Source organism: Lolium perenne, chromosome 3 (genome assembly GCF_019359855.2).
Source record: "Lolium perenne isolate Kyuss_39 chromosome 3, Kyuss_2.0, whole genome shotgun sequence".
Lineage (NCBI taxonomy): Eukaryota > Viridiplantae > Streptophyta > Magnoliopsida > Poales > Poaceae > Lolium > Lolium perenne.
Window position 1 is genome coordinate 244,390,153 of NC_067246.2, and position 19,968 is coordinate 244,410,120.

Below are 19,968 nucleotides of genomic sequence, written 5' to 3' on the forward strand. Positions count from 1 at the left end.
GCCGCTGACATTTGTTTGCGATATCGGTTTTTAACGGAAGCTGGGCGTGGCGTAGGTCGATTCTCTGACGAGCCAACTTCACCCTTGACCTGAAGACAGACAGAGTCACCACTGGCCAGAGCTTCACCTGCAACGGCACCGGGAGATGGGGCTTGACGTCTTCAAGAATGCTCTTCACTTCCTCGGGGTTTTCAACCAATGTCTCAATTGAGGAGGAGAGCAGGGCTTTGAGGCGCTGGAGTTGACCATGGGTAGCGCTGGGTCCTGGTTCTTCACTTGCCCTAGAAGTAGCTGGTTCGATGGATTCAGGGTCGAACGCTAGCAAGTTTGAGAGATCGTAATCCTAACAAACAACAAGAACAGCGTCAGTGTGCAGCAAAAGAGAAGGGTAGAGCCAAGGGAAGGGAGTGTACCTCTCCTAAGACCAGAGGGACAGCCGATGATGAGAGGATCGGCTCTTGTGTTTCTGCTGTGGGCTTGGCCAAGTTGGCAACCTTGTCAGCTACACTTCTAGAGGTTGCTAGGTCCAGGGTGGCGGATGGCATCAGCACCTCCTCAACTTCCCCACTAGAGGTGTCATCAGTCTGCAAAGGAAGTGGTTAGCCAATGCGAGCAGCGATGGGTCAGCATGAAATATGAGCCGAGGAAAGCATGGAGTGTAATTACACTTGAAGCCTCTTGATTTGATGCAGGAGCTTGCGGTTCCTTTCGAGCTCTCTTGATGCATCGGCTCTTTGTGCGTACTTTGGTTGGAGCTTGGGGGGCAACAAGTTCAGTAACTGACCTCTTCTTGGAAGCCGATGGTGGCAAATCTGGCTGGCTCTGCGTGGTGGGTTTCCCGGAGTTCCCCGAGCTCGAATCCCTTCGATTGGACTGTGTCTCCTCGCTGGAGTTGTCTTCAGTGGAGGCCTGTAAAGGAAAGAGTTAGTAAGCACAAGCATATCCATAAGGGTAGATGAAATCGGTCAAAGCATGGGTCAGCTTACGTGCAAACTTTCTTGAGCCGGAGTAGGGGTTTGGCGCTTCAAGGTCTTCCTGGCAGCTACTTTTCTTACTGCTGTTCTCGCCTGGGGTGAGGCTCGGGGGGCAGCTGGCCCGGAAGACACCTTGCTCTTGGGAGCCGATTTTGGTGAAATCGGCTGGCTCTGCATCACGACCTTCTTCAGAGGAGGAGAGCTTTTGCAGAAAAGGACCACCGGAGCTGGTGGGAGGAACTTGAAGGGGGAGCCATCATCATGTGCAGGTTCTGGACCATCTTGTTGCTGCAAAGAGACAGAGCAAGGTTACAAAAGATCATTGTGAGCTACTGCCAGAAAATTTGTGAGTGGTGGTACCTGTTCTGCAGGGATATCATATTCAGTATCAAGTTGCTTCAGCAACGGTCCCAGAGCTCTTCTGAAGGCATGAGTCTTCCACATAGACCACCAGGCCTCAAAACCGGCAGTTGATGAGGTGAAAGAGAGGTTATGAGGGATTGGGATGGCCAGAGCATCAAAGAAAGAGTAGCACCTCTGGCCAGTAAGGACATCAGGCAACTCAGCTCTGCTCTCTGTCAGGTGGTGGAGGAAGAAGTGTGGAGACACCTGCCCAAGACCAAACTGCCGGGCTACTACGACCGGCTGATAAGACTCATAACCAGGCTTGATGATCCTGTTGGAGGTGCTCATGCCAACCGGAAGGAAGCAAGGACGGATCATAATCGAATACAAGTGCCGAGTGTTGGGGTCATCGGCAAAGCTGTCTAGCCTGAAGGTGACTGGATTTTCAAAATTTTCAGATTCAGTGTAAGGGAAGAACAGAGGATTGTCCAGGCCTTGGAAGAAAATCCTGAACCAATCTGATGCTTCCTTGGGGGTCAGTTTGCTGCCTGGAAGGCTATAGAGAGCTTGGCCGTAGCTAGTGCATCGGATTTGTTTCCCATTAGCATCTGGGAAGGTACAAGTGGTCAAAGGTGGAGAATTTGGGATCTGGTTCTGGAAATATAGCTGAGCCCATAACTGAATAAACCACCAGGGGCCTCCTGTTTTGACTGTCTTTTGGGAAAACAGGTTGACAGACATCAGTTGGAGATATCGATAGACTTCTCCAAGGAACAGTTTACCGATGCCAAGTTGGGTGCCTTTGGCAAGTTCATAGGCCAAAGAAAGATAGTTTTTGGTTGGGGCAAGTGAAGGACCACAGAAGATGAAATGTTCCAACCAGAAATTCAGGAAGGCCGTGTGTTCCTTATCTGTTACAGGGCCTTTGTTTTTCGTGAGGCGTCTAAGATAGGCACCCCAGTTTGTGCACTCTGTTTTTGAGGAGAGTGTAAAAGGGACCTTTTGCAGCATGAAAGCAGAAGGGCTTGGGAATGCAATATCTAGACCAGTGATCATGGCCACATCTAGCAGAGTTGGTGTCATGGGGCCGTGGCCAAACATGAAACAGTTCAGAGCATCAGACCAAAAGTAGCCGATGGTTTTTAGAAGGTTTTCATGCTTCTCAAGGGGAGACAGTGATAATGATAAAGCATCGGCTATTCCTATAATTTCCCATGTGGCTTGGTGAGTTTTAGATACTCTACTGTACCATGACACCCAGTCTTCAGGGGGGTTAGGCCAGGCTCGTAAGCAGTCGGCCCAGGAGGTTAGATCTAAGTTCTGGTTGACAAAAGGGATCCTATTGGCCTCGCAAGAAATCAAATGGGCAGGACTCTCGATAGAACGAGGGCCAAGACAGAGAGAATTTGGAAGAGATGGATGCGTCAGTAAAATGTCTGATACCTAAAATTAATGATGAGATGAAACATTAATTCAGGTGTTTGCTGTTAATTCTAACAATATGTTCGGATGGCGAGGAGCGGTTGAGGATTACCTTCAGGCCAGAGACCGTAGCGTTGGTGTTGGATGATTCCGCCATTGGATTCGCTGCGGAGTTGAATTGGCGTGGTTGAGATCTGGGATTCGCGTGGCGGTGAATTGGATCTGTTCGAGCGGCGGTTTGGGGATCTGAGTCTACTCCTTCAGACAGAGGTCGCAGGTTACCGTTTGAACAGGCAACTAAGTTTGGCCTCATTCGCGTTTTATGGTAAAGGCCGATGCGCTGCCATCGGCTCTTTTGAGCATTGACTTGCTTTGACTATCGGCAAAATTGAATGGAAACATTTTCTTCATTGATAAAGGGGATTTTTTACAGTGAAGAGCCGATTGCTCGAGAAAGGAAGAACAAAAGAGAGGTCTATTGACCAATCTACTACTACTACTACTAGTCCTATACTAGTAGAAACTACTCTATGGGCCGTCGCTGCCCTCGTCGTCGCCGTCATAGCTGCCGTCGGCGCTGCTGCCGGCGACGTCCTCGTCGCTGCTGCCGTAGCCCTCGGCAGGGGCTTCGTCCTCCTCATCGTCATCATCGTCGTCGTCCTCCAACCCGGCGCGGAAGCGTTTCGCCGGCGGCTCGTCAGAGGAGGCATCATCCTCCTCTTCTTCCTCCTCGTCGTAGGAGGTGAAGCTGGCCCAGGAGAAGAGGTCATCCTTGCTCTCCGCCTCCAATTCCCCGTCGACGAGGAACCGGAGGTCCGCCTCCCCGTCGGTCAGGGAGAGGTCATCGTCTGACCCGACGGCGGTCAGGGGTAGGTCGTCGTTCACCCTAACGGTGAAGTCCCATTCCCTTTCGTCCCAATGCTCGGGGGCCTCCTTCTCGTACTGCGCCATTAGGTCGTACTCTGGTATCGGCTCGCTGGAGGAGGAGGACTGGAAGGAGAGACCCGATGAGGCAGAGGAGGAAGAGGACGACATGGCTACAGAGGAAGGGGGTTTTTTGCCGATGGCTAGTACAGAGCAAGAGGATGAAGAGGCGAACTGCTCGGCGCGGTTAAATAAAGGGGATATAGTGGAGATTTAATGCTACAGCGGTTTCCGAGGAAGTGGTGCCAAAAAACTGTCAAATCGTGCAGAGAAGTTGAGAAGGCAGGGCATCATGATGAAAGGATACTGTGACGGTTCTGCTCTGCCACGACATGACCCTACGAAGAAAAAAAAACAGAGTGGTTTTGGAATTATCATTGCCAAAACCAGGGGGCATGTGTTATCACCAGATTTTAACCAAGTCAGGAGGTGGGCCGTGATTGAGATGGGCTTGAAAAATATACACGGAAAATATTCATGAATCGGCCTTGTACAATAGTTTGGGCTAAATTGCCCGTGTATCTGTAAATTATAGTAGGTTACGTGTCGGTTAGAATTAAGAGATAGAGTTTAGCTCGTACACGGTTGGGTTTATTCCCAAGTTAGAGAGTCTACGGACTATAAATATGTATCTAGGGTTATTGAGAAAGGAGGACGATCATGTTCACAACAAACCTATCTAGGCGCATCGCCACCCCTTGTTTCGAGGGTTTCTTCCGGGTAAGCGCTATGCTGCCTAGATCGCATCTTGCGATCTAGGAAGTATCTTGTTTATTCGTTGTTCATGTGTTGCTCGTACTGAAGCCTTTTTGATGGCGAGCAACACCGTTATCATAGATATGTTAGGGTTAGCATCGGTACTTTCTTGATGTATTTGCTTAGTCATGCTACCCCTGGATATCTAGCTGCCCTTGCACCCATCTTAGGTGTAAGGGCAGCACCTTGCTTAGTCTTTATTTAGTAGATTCGATCTGTTACGGTTGTTCCTTGTTCTTCAAGGATTAGTTTGATATCCATATGGTTAGGCCTTGCAAACGGGTTGAATGATCCAGTAGTGCGTAAGGTATGGTTTACTGATCCTAGAAGGGATGTTCCGAGGATCAACTCATGTTGGTTTTTAGGCCTTTTCTAGGGTTGGTTTTCTGTTATCTTTCGTGTCTGCCAGGCTCAACTACGTGTAGGATGTTCCGGTTATGTGGTGAAAACCCTAAATCGTCGTAGATCGTTTTAGCTTAGTATTGATCAAGCAGGACCACCATGTTATCGTAGATCCAATACGAATCATGGGTGGATCGGCTCCCTAAGCCGATTCACAGGATAACCTGAGAGCCGATCGAGGCTCGTATTTAATGTTTACATGTATGCCATGCAGGAAACTAGCCGAAGCAATCCATCACCTTCCTGACCAGGTATAGGTCAGGTGGCACGCCCTTGCACCAGCTTGGACGTGTGCCGGAGCATTGCGGGCCGTCGCCCGAGGGACCAGGACCCACCAGCAGTCCTGGGAGCCTCCCGGCTCTACGTGTTGCCCGTCGCTGCTCGCTGTTGGGTTTTGGCAGGCAACACATACCTTCCTCTTGGGGTTCCCAACGGACGCATGCTGTACGCGTATCAAGTTTCAAGGCCAGTGGAAACTTTAGGAACAACCGTTAAACGGTCATGCTCCATCCGTCTCAACACATTAGCCGAAACCGAAATCTCCTCTGAACGACTACCTATTGATACACCTAAACTACTCAAATTTGAAGAAATATGAGCATCTGAAAAAGTTGTAAATGAATTAAGCGGTTGTTTAATACCTTCCGTGTTGAGGTTCTTCTCCGCCTTCGCAGCATGGCTCGATCCATCACATCCTCATCAGTGACCCCCGCTCCATCCTCGGCAAGAGCATATCTCCCGCTCCTCCTTACCGTCGGCTGAACGACAGGTGGGGGCCAAGCAGAAGGAGGCTGTTGCAAGGTGGAAACCGGTGAGGGAGAGCTCGAGCGCGGTGAGGACGTTGTCGAGGCGGGCGTGGATACCTCTGATGCAGGGGTAGATGGCGGTGTAGCCCCCTGCAGCGGACTGGGTCTAGGCGAAGAAACTCCAGTAGGCGAGGAGGCCGTCGGTGTCGGCTTGGAGAAGCCTTCGCCCGCCCTAGGTGAGCCGGTATAGCTCCCCGGCCCAGCTCCACCGCCCGCCTGTGGAGGCTGCACCGCTGGGGAGGGTAGCCCGGCCGGCAGCTCCTCACAGTGCCGGGGCACCACGTGGCCCTCTGCCTGTGGAGGAGGCACCACCATGGCCAGCTGCTCCGCGTCCACCTCCTCGCCGCGCGTGGGCTGCCGCGGCTGCAACACCGAAGATGTCGATGCCGGCAGTTGCTGCCCCGGCCCCTGTACCTCCGTGTACATCGGCGGTGGTGTAGTCGCCACCGCCGGCTGCATCACCGCCAGAGGTGGCGCGTGTAGATGCTTGTGATGGTAAATCACACGTCCGTTGGGAACCCCAAGAGGAAGGTATGATGAGTACAACGGCGAGTTTTCCCTCAGTAAGAAACCAAGGTTATCGAACCAGTAGGAGATGAAGGCCACGTGAAGGTTGTTGGTGAAGGAGTGTAGTGCGGCGCAACACCAGGGATTCCGGCACCAACGTGGAACCTGCACAACACAATCAAAATACTTTGCCCCAACTTAACAGTGAGGTTGTCAATCTCACCGGCTTGCTGAAAACAAAGGATTAAACGTATGGTGTGGAGACTGATGTTTGCTTGCAGAAAACAAATGAGAACAATGATTGCAGTAGGTTGTATTTCAGATGTAAAAGAATGGACCGGGGTCCACAGTTCACTAGTGGTGTCTCTCCAATAAGATAAATAACATGTTGGGTAAATAAATTACAGATGGGCAATTGACAAATAGAGAGGGCATAACAATGCACATACATATCATGATGACTACTATGAGATTTACTTAGGGCATTACGACAAAGAACATAGACCGCCATCCAGCATGCATCTATGCCTAAAAAGTCCACCTTCGTGTTAGCATCCGCACCCCTTCCAGTATTAAGTTGCAAACAACAGACAATTGCATTAAGTACTGTGCGTAATGTAAACAATACAAATATTCTTAGACAAAGCATTGATGTTTTATCCCTAGTGGCTACATCATATCCACAACCTTAGGACTTTCTGTCACTGTCCCAGATTCAATGGAGGCATGAACCCACTATCTAGCATAAATACCCCCTCTTGGAGTTACAAGTATCAACTTGGCCAGAGCCTCTACTAGCAACGGAGAGCATGCAAGATCATAAACAACACATATATGATAGATCAATAATCAACTTGACATAGTATTCCATATTCATCGGATCCCAACAAACACAACATGTAGCATTACAAATAGATGATCTTGATCATGATAGGCAGCTCACAAGATCTAAACATGATGGCATAATAGGAGAAGACAACCATCTAGATACTGCTATGGACCCATAGTCCAAGGATGAACTACTCACGCATTAGTCCGGAGGCGGGCATGGTGATGTAGAGCCCTCCGGTGATGATTCCCCTCTCCGGCAGGGTGCCGGAGGTGATCTTCAGAACCCCCCGAGATGGGGTTGACGGCGGCGGCGTCTCTGGAACTTTTCTCGTATTTTGGCTCTCGGTACTAGGGTTTTCCAACACGAAGGAATATATAGGCGAAGAGGCAGCTTCGAGGGAGTCCCGAGGTGGGCTCCCCACACCTGGGCGCGCTTGGAGGTGGAGCCGCGCCGCCCTTTGGGGTGGCCCCCCTGCTGGCCGCCCTTGACTCTTCTTCGGACTTCTGGAACTCTCCGTGGAAAATAGGGTCGTGGGCTTTTGTTTCGTCCAATTCCGAGAATATTTCCTGTGTAGAATTTCTGAAACCAAAAACAGCAGAAAACAGGAACTGGCGCTTCGGCATCTTGTTAATAGGTTAGTCCCGGAAAATGCATAAAAATGATATAAAGTATGAATAAAACATGTAGGTATTGTCATAAAATTAGCATGGAACATAAGAAATTATAGATACATTGGAGACGTATCAAGCATCCCCAAGCTTAGTTCCTACTTGCCTTCGAGTAGGTAAACGATAAAAAGAATAATTTCTGAAGTGACATGCTACCAACATAATCTTGATCAATACTATTGTAAAGCATATGAGATGAATGAAGTGATTCAAACCAATGGTCTATAGTTTGCTAACAAAAAGATAATGACTAAACAACTGAATCATATAGCAATAACTTTTCATGAATAGTACTTTCAAGACAAGCATCAAAAAGTCTTGCATAAGAGTTAACTCATAAAGAAATAGATTCTTAATAGAAGGTTTTGAAGCAACACAAAGGAAGATTTAAGTTTCAGCAATTGCTTTCAACTTCCAACATGTATATCTCATGGGTAATTGTCAACACAAAGTAATATGATGAGTGCAATAAGCAAGCATGTAAGAATCAATGCACACAGTTGACACAAGTGTTTGCTTCTAAGATAGAAAGAAGTAGGTAAACTGACTCAACATAAAGTAAAAGAAAGGCCCTTCGCAGAGGGAAGCAGAGATTAAATCATGTGCTAGAGTTTTTCAAGTTTTGAAATCATATAGAGAGCATAAAAGTAAAGTTTTGAGAGGTGTTTGTTGTTGTCAACGAATGGTAGTGGGCACTCTGATACGTCTCCAACGTATCGATAATTTCTTATGTTCCATGCCACTTCATTGATGATATCTACATGTTTTATGCATACTTTATGTCATATTTATGCATTTTCCGACACTAACCTATTAACAAGATGCCGAAGAGCCAGTTGCTGTTTTCTGCTGTTTTTGGTTTCAGAAATCCTAGTAAGGAAATATTCTCGGAATTGGACGAAATCAACGCCCAGGGGCCTATTTTCACACGAAGCTTCCAGAAGACCGAAGGAGTCACGAAGTGGGGCCACGGGGCGCCGCCACAGTAGGGCGGCGCGGCCTACAGGGGGCCCACGCGGCCCTGCTGTGTGGGGCCCCCGTGACGCCTCTTGACCTGCCCTTCCGCCTACTTAAAGCCTTCGTCGCGAAACCCCCAGTACCGAGAGCCGCGATACGGAAAACCTTCCAGAGACACCGCCGCCGCCAATCCCATCTCGGGGGATTCAGGAGATCGCCTCCGGCACCCTGCCGGAGAGGGGAATCATCTCCCGGAGGACTCTTCACCGCCATGGTCGCCTCCGGAGTGATGAGTGAGTAGTTCACCCTGGACTATGGGTCCATAGCAGTAGCTAGATGGTCGTCTTCTCCTAATTGTGCTTCATTGTTGGATCTTGTGAGCTGCCTAACATGATCAAGATCATCTATCTGTAATGCTATATGTTGTGTTTGTTGGGATCCGATGAATAAGTGAATGCTATGTTATGTTGATTATCAATATCATCTATGTGTTGTTTATGATCTTGCATGCTCTCCGTTGCTAGTAGAGGCTCTGGCCAAGTTGATACTTGTAACTCCAAGAGGGAGTATTTATGCTCGATAGTGGGTTCATGTCTCCATTAAATCTGGGGGAGTGACAGCAACCCCTAAGGTTGTGGATGTGCTGTTGCCACTAGGAATAAAACATCAATGCTATGTCTAAGGATATATTCGTTGATTACATTACGCACCATACTTAATGCAATTGTCTGTTGTTTGCAACTTAATACTGGAGGGGGTTCGGATGATAACCTGAAGGTGGACTTTTTAGGCATAGATGCATGCTGGATAGCGGTCTATGTACTTTGTCGTAATGCCCAATTAAATCTCACAATACTCATCATAACATGTATTTGCATGGTCATGCCCTCTTTATTTGTCAATTGCCCAACTGTAATTTGTTCACCCAACATGCTTATTCTTATGGGAGAGACACCACTAGTGAACTGTGGACCCCGGTCCATTCTTTTAATCGAATACAATCAACTGCAATACTTGTTCTACTGTTTTCTGCAAACAATCATCATCCACACTATACGTCTAATCCTTTGTTACAACAAGCCGGTAAGATTGACAACCTCACTGTCACGTTGGGGCAAAGTAATTTGGTTGTGTTGTGCAGGTTCCACGTTGGCACCGGAATCCCTGGTGTTGCGCCGCACTACAGTCCGCCGCCATCAACCTTCAACGTGCTTCTTGGCTCCTACTGGTTCGATAAACCTTGGTTTCTTACTGAGGGAAAACTTGCCGCTGTACGCATCACACCTTCCTCTTGGGGTTCCCAATGGACGCGTGCTGTACGCGTATCAAGCTCTTTTTCTGGCGCCGTTGCCGGGGACGTGAAGGAAAATTACGTCACGGAGATTTCTAATTCCCACGTCAACTGCACGCCAGCAAATCTTTTTTTGGCGCCGTTGCCGGGGAGATCAAGACACGCTGCAAGGGGAGTCTCCACCTCCAATCTCTTTACTTTGTTTTTGTCTTGCTTTATTTTATTTAGTACTTTGTTTGCTGCACTAAATCAAAATACAAAAAAATTAGTTGCTAGTTTTACTTTATTTGCTATCTTGTTTGCTATATTAAAAAACACAAAAAAATTAGTTGCTTGCATTTACTTTACCTATTTCATCATGTTTCCTCCTAATTTTACTTTAAAAGATATATATGTAGGAGATGGGTCTATAATTGGAAGAGATAATATAGAAGAATTTTTCACCCATGTTAGCATGGATGAGGATTTTGAAGATATACCATTATTAAAAGCTGCTCCTACTTATGAAAGTGCCTCTGCCTGTTTAGTACACCTGTTGGAAACTAGATTTATTAGTCTCAACCCCATGATACAACACATGTTTCTTACACTTTCTGATATGGAGAGGGAAGAAAAGAGAGATTTTGTTCTAAAAGTCCTTGATAGGGAATTTAAAGATATAGCTAGAGAAGCTAGAAAAGTTTTCATTAAGTATAAGAGGCTTGGTATGTTCACCGATTTTAAAAGAACACTTGAAAAGATGGATATGGATAGAATTAAGTACACTAATAATGTTAATGATGGTGGGGAGATTAAAGCACCAATACCTTGTAAGCTCCTAGCAATGCATGAAGCTCTAGATGATAATTATGCTTGGCTTGTTCCTGAAAATTTGTTCGATGAGAGTAGCAAGCCCAAGACTAATGAAAAGGGAGCCTCTCAAACTTATGTATCCAAAATACAATGCATGGTTGAGAAAACTCCAAACCCCGCTGTAGATGCATCATCTCTTGATAATACTTGATACACACTTTCTGCGCCTAGCTGAAAGGCGTTAAAGAAAAGCGCTTATGGGAGACAACCCATGTTTTTACTACTGCACCTTTATTTTATATTTGAGTCTTGGAAGTTGTTACTACTGTAGCATCCTCTCCTTATCTTAGTTTTGTTGCATTGTTGTGCCAAGTAAAGTCTTTGATAGTAAGGTTCATACTAGATTTGGATTACTGCGCAGAAACAGATTTATTTGCTGTCACGAATCTGGGCCTAATTCTCTGTAGGTAACTCAGAAAATTATGCCAATTTACGTGAGTGATCCTCAGATATGTACGCAACTTTCATTAAATTTGAGCATTTTCATTTGAGCAAGTCTGGTGCCTCTTAGAAATTCGTCTTTACGGACTGTTCTGTTTTGACAGATTCTGCCTTTTATTTCGCATTGCCTGTTTTGCTATGCTTGATGGATTTTTCTATTCCATTAACTTTCAGTAGCTTTGTGCAATGTCCATAAGTGTTAAGAATGATTATGTCACCTCTGAACATGTGAATTTTGATTGTGCACTAACCCTCTAATGAGTTGTTTTGAGTTTGGTGTGGAGGAAGTTTTCAAGGATCAAGAGAGGGAGATGATACAATATGATCAAGGAGAGTGAAAGCTCTAAACTTGGGGATGCCCCGGTTGTTCACCCCTGCATATTTCAAGAAGACTCAAGCATCTAAGCTTGGGGATGCCCAAGGCATCCCCTTCTTCATCGACAACATTATCAGGTTCCTCTAGTGAAACTATATTTTTATTCCATCACATCTTATGTACTTTGCTTGGAGCGTCTGTTCGTTTTTGTTTTTGTTTTGTTTGAATAAAATGGATCCTAACATTCATTGTGTGGGAGAGAGACACGCTCCGCTGTTGCATATGGACAAATATGTCCTTAGGCTTTACTCATAATGTTCATGGCGAAGGTTGAATCTTCTTCGTTAAATTGTTATATGGTTGGAAATGGGAAATGATATATCTAGTAATTGGTAAAATGCCTTGGATAATGTGATACTTGGCAATTGTTGTGCTCATGTTTAAGCTCTTGCATCATATACTTTGCACCTATTAATGAAGAAATACATAGAGCTTGCTAAAATTTGGTTTGCATAATTGGTCTCTCTAAGGTCTAGATAATTTCTAGTATGGGTCGAACAAGAAGGAAGATGGTGTAGAGTCTTATAATGTTTACAATATGTCTTTTATGTGAGTTTTGCTGCATCGCTTCATACTTGTGTTTGTTTCAAATAACCTTGCTAGCCTAAACCTTGTATCGAGAGGGAATACTTCTCATGCATCCAAAATCCTTGAGCCAACCACTATGCCATTTGTGTCCACCATACCTACCTACTACATGGTATTTCTCCGCCATTCCAAAGTAAATTGCTTGAGTGCTACCTTTAAATTTCTATCCTCTATCTTTGCAATATATAGCTCATGGGACAAATAGCCTAAAAACTATTGTGGTATTGAATATGTACTTATGCATTTTATTTCTTATAAGTTACTTGTTGTGCGATAACCATGTTCCTGGGGACGTCATCAACTACTCTTTGTTGAATATCATGTGAGTTGCTATGCATGTCCGTCTTGTCTGAAGTAAGGGCGATTTACCATGAGTTGAATGGTTTGAGCATGCATACTGGTAGAGAAGAACATTGGGCCGCTAACTAAAGCCATGATCCATGGTGGAAGTTTCAGTTTTGGACAAATATCCTCAATCTCATATGAGAAAATTAATTGTTGTTGAATGCTTAAGCATTAAAGAGGAGTCCATTATCTGTTGTCTATGTTGTCCCGGTATGGATGTCTAATTTGAGAATAATCAAAAGCGAGAAATCCAATGCGAGCTTTCTCCTTAGACCTTTGTACAGGCGGCATAGAGGTACCCCTTTGTGACACTTGGATAAAACATATGTATTGCGGTGATAATCCAGGTAATCCGAGCTAATTAGGACAAGGTGCGGGCACTATTAGTATACTATGCATGAGGCTTGCAACTTGTAGGATATAATTTACATGATGCATATACTTTATTACTACCGTTGACAAAATTGTTTCTTGTTTTCAAAACCAAAGCTCTAGCACAAATATAGCAATCGATGCTTCCCTCTGCGAAGGGCCTTTCTTTTACTTTTATGTTGAGTCAGTTCACCTATTTCTCTCCATCTCAAGAATCAAACACTTGTGTGAAATGTGCATTGATTCCTACATACTTGCATATTGCACTTATTATATTACTTTACATTGACAATATCCATGAGATATACATGTTACAAGTTGAAAGCAACCGCTGAAACTTAATCTTCCTTTGTGTTGCTTCAATACCTCTACTATGAATTATTGCTTTATGAGTTAACTCTTATGCAAGACTTATTGATGCTTGTCTTGAAAGTACTATTCATGAAAAGTCTTTGCTATATGATTCATTTGTTTACTCATTGCATTACCATTGTTTTGATCGCTGCATTCATTACATGTGCTTACAATAGTATGATCAAGGTTATGATGGCATGTCACTCCAGAAATTATCTTTGTTATCGTTTACCTACTCAGGACGAGCAGGAACTAAGCTTGGGGATGCTGATACGTCTCCAACGTATCGATAATTTCTTATGTTCCATGCCACTTCATTGATGATATCTACATGTTTTATGCATACTTTATGTCATATTTATGCATTTTCCGGCACTAACCTATTAACAAGATGCCGAAGAGCCAGTTGCTGTTTTCTGCTGTTTTTGGTTTCAGAAATCCTAGTAAGGAAATATTCTCGGAATTGGACGAAATCAACGCCCAGGGGCCTATTTTCACACGAAGCTTCTGATACGTCTCCGACGTATCGATAATTTCTTATGTTCCATGCCACATTATTGATGATATCACCATGTTTTATGCATACTTTACATCATATTTATGCATTTTCTGGAACTAACCTATTGACGAGATGCCGAAGAGCCAGTTGCTGTTTTCTGATGTTTTTGGTTTCAGAAATCCTAGTAAGGAAATATTCTCGGAACTGGATGAAATCAACGCCCAGGGGCCTATTTTCACACGAAGCTTCCAGAAGACCGAAGAGTCAACGAAGTGGGGCCACGAGGCGGCCAGAAGATAGGGCGGCGCGGCCCAGGTCTTGGCCGCGCCGACCTGCCTCCTGGGCCCTTCGTGTGGCCCCCTGACCTGCCCTTCCGCCTACAAATAGCCTTCGTCGCGAAACCCCCAGTACCGAGAGCCACGATACGGAAAACCTTCGAGAGACGCCGCCGCCGCCAATCCCATCTCGGGGGATTCAGGAGATCGCCTCCGGCACCCTGGCGGAGAGGGGATTCATCTCCCGGAGGACTCTACACCGCCATGGTCACCTGCGGAGTGATGAGTGAGTAGTTCACCCCTGGACTATGGGTCCATAGCAGTAGCTGGATGGTTGTCTTCTCCTCATTATGCTTCATTGTCGGATCTTGTGAGCTGCCGAACATGATCAAGATCATCTATCTGTAATGCTATATGTTGTGTTTGTTGGGATCCGATGAATAGAGAATACCATGTTATGTTGATTATCAATTTATATCTATGTGTTGTTTATGATCTTGCATGCTCTTCGTTATTAGTAGAGGCTCTGGCCAAGTTTTTGCTAGTAACTCCAAGAGGGAGTATTTATGCTCGATAGTGGGTTCATGTCTCCGTGAATCTGGGGGAGTGACAGAAACCTCTAAGGTTATGGATGTGCTGTTGCCACTAGGGATAAAACATTGATGCTATGTCCGAGGATGTAGTTATTGATTACATTACGCGCAATACTTAATGCAATTGTCTGTTGTTAGCAACTTAATACTGGAGGGGGTTCGGATGATAACCTGAAGGTGGACTTTTTAGGCATAGATGCATGCTGGATAGCGGTCTATGTACTTTGTCGTAATGCCCAATTAAATCTCACTATACTCATCATAATATGTATGTGCATGGTCATGCCCTCTTTATTTGTCAATTGCCCAACTGTAATTTGTTCACCCAACATGCTATTTATCTTATGGAAGAGACACCACTAGTGAACTGTGGACCCCGGTCCAATTCTTTACATCTGAAATACAATCTACTGCAATTGTTCTACTGTTTTCTGCAAACAATCATCATCCACACTATACATCTAATCCTTTGTTACAGCAAGCCGGTGAGATTGACAACCTCACTGTTTCGTTGGGGCAAAGTACTTGGTTTGTGTTGTGTAGGTTCCACGTTGGCGCCGGAATCCCTGGTGTTGCGCCGCACTACATCTCGCCGCCATCAACCTTCAACGTGCTTCTTGACTCCTACTGGTTCGATTAAACCTTGGTTTCATACTGAGGGAAAACATGCCGCTGTACGCATCACACCTTCCTCTTGGGGTTCCCAACGGACGCGTGCTGTACGCGTATCAAGCTCTTTTTCTGGCGCCGTTGCCCGGGAGATCAAGACACGCTGCAAGGGGAGTCTCCACATCCAATCTCTTTACTTTTTTTTGTCTTGCTTTATTTTATTTACTACTTTGTTTTCTGCATTATATCAAAATACAAAAAAAATTAGTTGCTAGTTTTACTTTATTTGCTATCTTGTTTGCACTCTATATCAAAAACACAAAAAAATTAGTTACTTATATTTGCTTTACTTATTTCAACATGTTTCCTTTTAATTTTACCGTAAAAGACATGCCGGTAGGACGTGGGTCTATAATTGGGAGAAATAATATAGAAGAATTTTTCAATCATGTTAGTACCGTTGAAGATTTTGAAGATAGACACTTGGTAGAACTCGCTCCTACTTATGAAATTGCTGCTGCTGCTTTAGTTCGCATGTTGGAAACTAAATTTGTTAATCTCAATCCTATAATCCAACACATGTTTCTTACACTCAGTGATATGGAAGAAGGGGAAAAAAAGATTTTGTTTTAGAAACCCTTCTTAGAGAATTTGGTGGTATAGCAAGAGAGGCTAGAAAGGTCTTTATTAAATATAAGATGCTTGGTTCTTATACCAATTTTGTTAGTATCCTTGAAAAGATGGATATGGATAGAATTAAGTATACTAATAATGTTAATAATGGTGGGGAGATTAAAGCGCCATGTAAGCTCCTAGCGATGAATGATGCACTAGAAAATAACTATGCTTGGCTTGTTCCTGAAAATTTGTTTGATGAGAGTAGCAAGCCCAAGACTAATGAAAAGCGAGCCGCTAAAACTTATGTATACAATATACTATGCATGGTTGAGAAAACTTCACACCCCGCTGTAGGTGCTCCATCTTTCGATAACACTTGATACACACTTTCTGCGCCTAGCTGAAAGGCGTTAAAGAAAAGCGCTTATGGGAGACAACCCATGTTTTTACTACAGTACTTTGTTTTTATTTTGTGTCTTGGAAGTTGTTTACTACTGTAGCAACCTCTCCTTATCTTAGTTTTGTGCTTTGTTGTGCCAAGTAAAGTCATTGATAGTAAGGTTCATACTAGATTTGGATTACTGCGCAGAAACAGATTTCTTTGCTGTCACGAATCTGGGCAAAATTCTCTGTAGGTAACTCAGAAAATTATGCCAATTTACGTGAGTGATCCTCAGATATGTACGCAATTTTAATTCAATTTGAGCATTTTCATTTGAGCAAGTATGGTGCCTCAATAAAATTCGTCTTTACGAACTGTTCTGTTTTGACAGATTCTGCCTTTTATTTCGCATTGCCTGTTTTGATATGTTCGATGGATTTTTCGATTCCATTGACTTTCAGTAGCTTTGTGCAATGTCCAGAAGTGTTAAGAATGATTATGTCACCTCTGAACATGTATATTTTGATTGTGCACTAACTCTCTAATGAGTTGTTTTGAGTTTGGTGTGGAGGAAGTTTTCAAGGATCAAGAGAGGGAGATGATACAACATGATCAAGGAGAGTGAAAGCTCTAAGCTTGGGGATGCCCCGGTGGTTCACCCCTGCATATATTAAGAAGACTCAAGCGTCTAAGCTTGGGGATGCCCAAGGCATCCCCTTCTTCATCGACAACATTATCAGGTTCCTCCCCTGAAACTATATTTTTATTCCGTCACATCTTATGTGCTTTGCTTGGAGCGTCGGTTTGTTTTTGTTTTTGTTTTGTTTGAATAAAATGGATCCTAGCATTCTTTGTGTGGGAGAGAGACACGCTCCGCTGTAGCATATGGACAAATATGTCCTTAGGTTGTACTCATAATATGCATGGCGAAGTTTCTTCGTCGTTAAATTGTTATATGGTTGGAATTGGAAAATGATACATGTAGTAATTGCTATAATGTTTTGGATAATGTGATAGTTGGCAATTGTTGTGCTCATGTTTAAGCTCTTGCATCATATGCTTTGCACCTATTAATGAAGAAATACATAGAGCATGCTAAAATTTGGTTGCATATTTGGTCTCTCTAAAGTCTAGATAATTTCTAGTATTGAGTTTGAACAACAAGGAAGACGGTGTAGAGTCTTATAATGTTTACAATATGTCTTTTATGTGAGTTTTGCTGCACTGCTTCATCCTTGTGTTTGTTTCAAATAGCCTTGCTAGCCTAAACCTTGTATCGAGAGGGAATACTTCTCATGCATCCAAAATACTTGAGCCAACCACTATGCCATTTGTGTCCACCATACCTACCTACTACATGGTATTTCTCCGCCATTCCAAAGTAAATTGCTTGAGTGCTACCTTTAAATTTCTATTCCTCTACCTTTACAATATATAGCTCATGGGACAAATAGCCTAAAAACTATTGTGGTATTGAATATGTACTTATGCACTTTATCTCTTATTAAGTTGCTTGTTGTGCGATAACCATGTTCCTGGGGACGCCATCAACTACTCTTTGTTGAATATCATGTGAGTTGCTATGCATGTCTGCGAACACGGCTTTGCAATCCTCTGTGCCACGCCCTAGTGCTCGGCGCGGCAGGAGTGCCAGCGTGGCCTGGCGGGCCCCGGTGCGCGGCAGTGCAACGCCACGGGCCAGGGCGCGGCACGTAGATGTGCAACGCCGGCATCTGGGGCGCGGCAGTGGCGCACGCTTAAGGCCGCCCAGGCCCGCCCGAGCCGGTCAGTTTTTCCCTATTTCGCTAGGGTTCCAGACCGGGGAGGCACCAGGCGGCGCGGGAGGCACTGTGCGGCGGCGGTGGCGGCGGCGTCGGCGGCGTCGGGGGCGGCGTCGGGGGCGGCTGCTGTCCTCTCTATCCCTCCTCCAATCCACCCTCTCTCCCTCCTTCAATCCGGGATCTTGCTCCCCACCTTTCTCCAAGGTATTTTCCCTCTCAATCCCCATCTATTTTATCCGAAAATGTGAAGAAATTTGTCAACCTAGTTCATGAATAGTTCTAGAAACCAATTTTGTAGCATGGCCATAGTAAATGTGTGACTATTGTTTAGTTTATTTGTGGCCTAGATTTTGAAGTAAAATGCTCACATATTAGCTCTTGGGAAACCCTAGTTCATCAAGATATCTAGAAATTTATACCCATTTTAATCTTGTAGGATGTGAATAGCATTTGTGTTCATATTGTTTGGGTCTTGTGTGCTAGAATTTGTAGTGACATGGTCACATATTATTTTATATTTTGTCACATTTGCTCACATATTAGCTCTAATGTTGTTACTATTGCTCACATATGTGTAGGATGTCGCTTCTCGAACCTCATTACGATACTAGACACCGTGCGTACTTAATGTCCGAGAAGAAGCAGGTAATAGAAATAAACCTAGTGGTACATATTATTTTCCAACGCTATATGCATATGTAATAATAAGGCTTCTATTTGTGTAGGTCTTTGGACCCCTCCGACTTAGGTGTCATGAGGCCTCGTCCTTACAGAAGATGCCATACGATGAGCGATACACGGAGTACATCGAGCCGCTAGGTCTACTTCCATTCATCCATATGGTGACCCGGCAGACACGGAGCATGAACCCTTCCGCCATCACTGCTCTTGTTGATCGCTGGAGACCGGAGACGCATAGTTTTCACCTCCGAACCGGTGAGATGACCGTGACTTTGCAGGACATGTCGATGATACTTGCACTCCCCATTGAGGGGAAGCCACTATGTATCGACACATCTTGTGAAGACTGGCGTGGCAAGATGTTTGACCTTATTGGCAAGGCTCCTGATGAGATTGTAAACAAGAGGGGTGAGAAATTAAGGGTCTCCGCCGGGGCTACTTTCACTTGGATCTCACAGAACTTCAAGACATGCCCGGAGGGAGCCAGCCGTGATGTGATTAAGCTATACGCACGTGTGTATGTGTGGTATGTTATCACGAGAACTCTATTTCCTGACTGCAGTGGGAATACCGCTCAGTGGCACTGGTTGAAGGCGTTAACCAAAATGGAGACTAAATGGAGTTGGGGTTCGGCGGCATTGGCCTTCTTGTACTGCCAGGTAATCACTTGTATCAACCCTAACCCATTTGTACATTACATCTTCATTTTGGGACAAGACTAATATTTGTTCCCTTTTTGTGTAGTTGGACGAAGCTTGTTGCAGGATCGGTAAGGACGCTTGCATTGGTGGTCCGTTGCTTCTTCTACCGATTTGGAGCTGGGAGCGCTTCCCTGTCGGAAGGCCTCGTGTTCTCGATTACAAGAAGTACAATGATCACAGCAACCAGTTGCGGCGACCCACTTGGGCTTATCAGTGGGACATTGTCTCCGAGTTCAGTGGCGACCCAATAGCGGCCTATCAGACGTACACCAACGAGTTTGATAACCTAACACCGGAGCAGGTGAATATTTTCATCCCATAAGTCCAATGCACGGTGTTTTTGTAACTTTCTTTTTTTACATCATTGTGGTACGATGTAGGTGGAATGGGAGCCATATGGTCCTCGATCGCAGCTTGGTAACGCTTCAACATTCACACTTAACCCGGCTTGCATGGCGGAAGCTCATCTTTGGTATCTGCATTGTCCCTTGGTATGCATGTGGGCCGTTGAGCATCATATGCCACAGCGGGTTATGAGACAATTTGGATTACTTCAGCCTTGCCCTCCTGAATGGAAGGACACGAGTATAGTACTTCACGGGTGAGACCTCCTTTGT

General features: G+C 44.9%; 1 protein-coding gene across 1 annotated transcript; it reads left to right on the top strand.

Moving 5' to 3' along the window:
- Positions 1 to 18,910: 18,910 nt before the first annotated feature.
- On the top strand, positions 18,911 to 19,673 carry LOC139838127 (protein MAINTENANCE OF MERISTEMS-like). Its single transcript, XM_071827483.1, has 2 exons — positions 18,911 to 19,309; positions 19,395 to 19,673. Exons 1-2 carry the CDS (start codon positions 18,911 to 18,913, stop codon positions 19,671 to 19,673), a joined length of 678 nt encoding a protein of 225 aa, XP_071683584.1.
- Positions 19,674 to 19,968: the final 295 nt, after the last annotated feature.

What these genes read in the sequence shown, in the direction of transcription:
- LOC139838127 (XM_071827483.1), top strand. Translation starts at nt 18,911, where the DNA reads ATGACCGTGACTTTGCAGGACATGTCGATGATACTTGCACTCCCCATT. An exon ending in TGGCCTTCTTGTACTGCCAG is followed by an intron (nt 19,310 to 19,394) that starts GTAATCACTTGT and finishes CTTTTTGTGTAG; the next exon opens with TTGGACGAAGCTTGTTGCAG.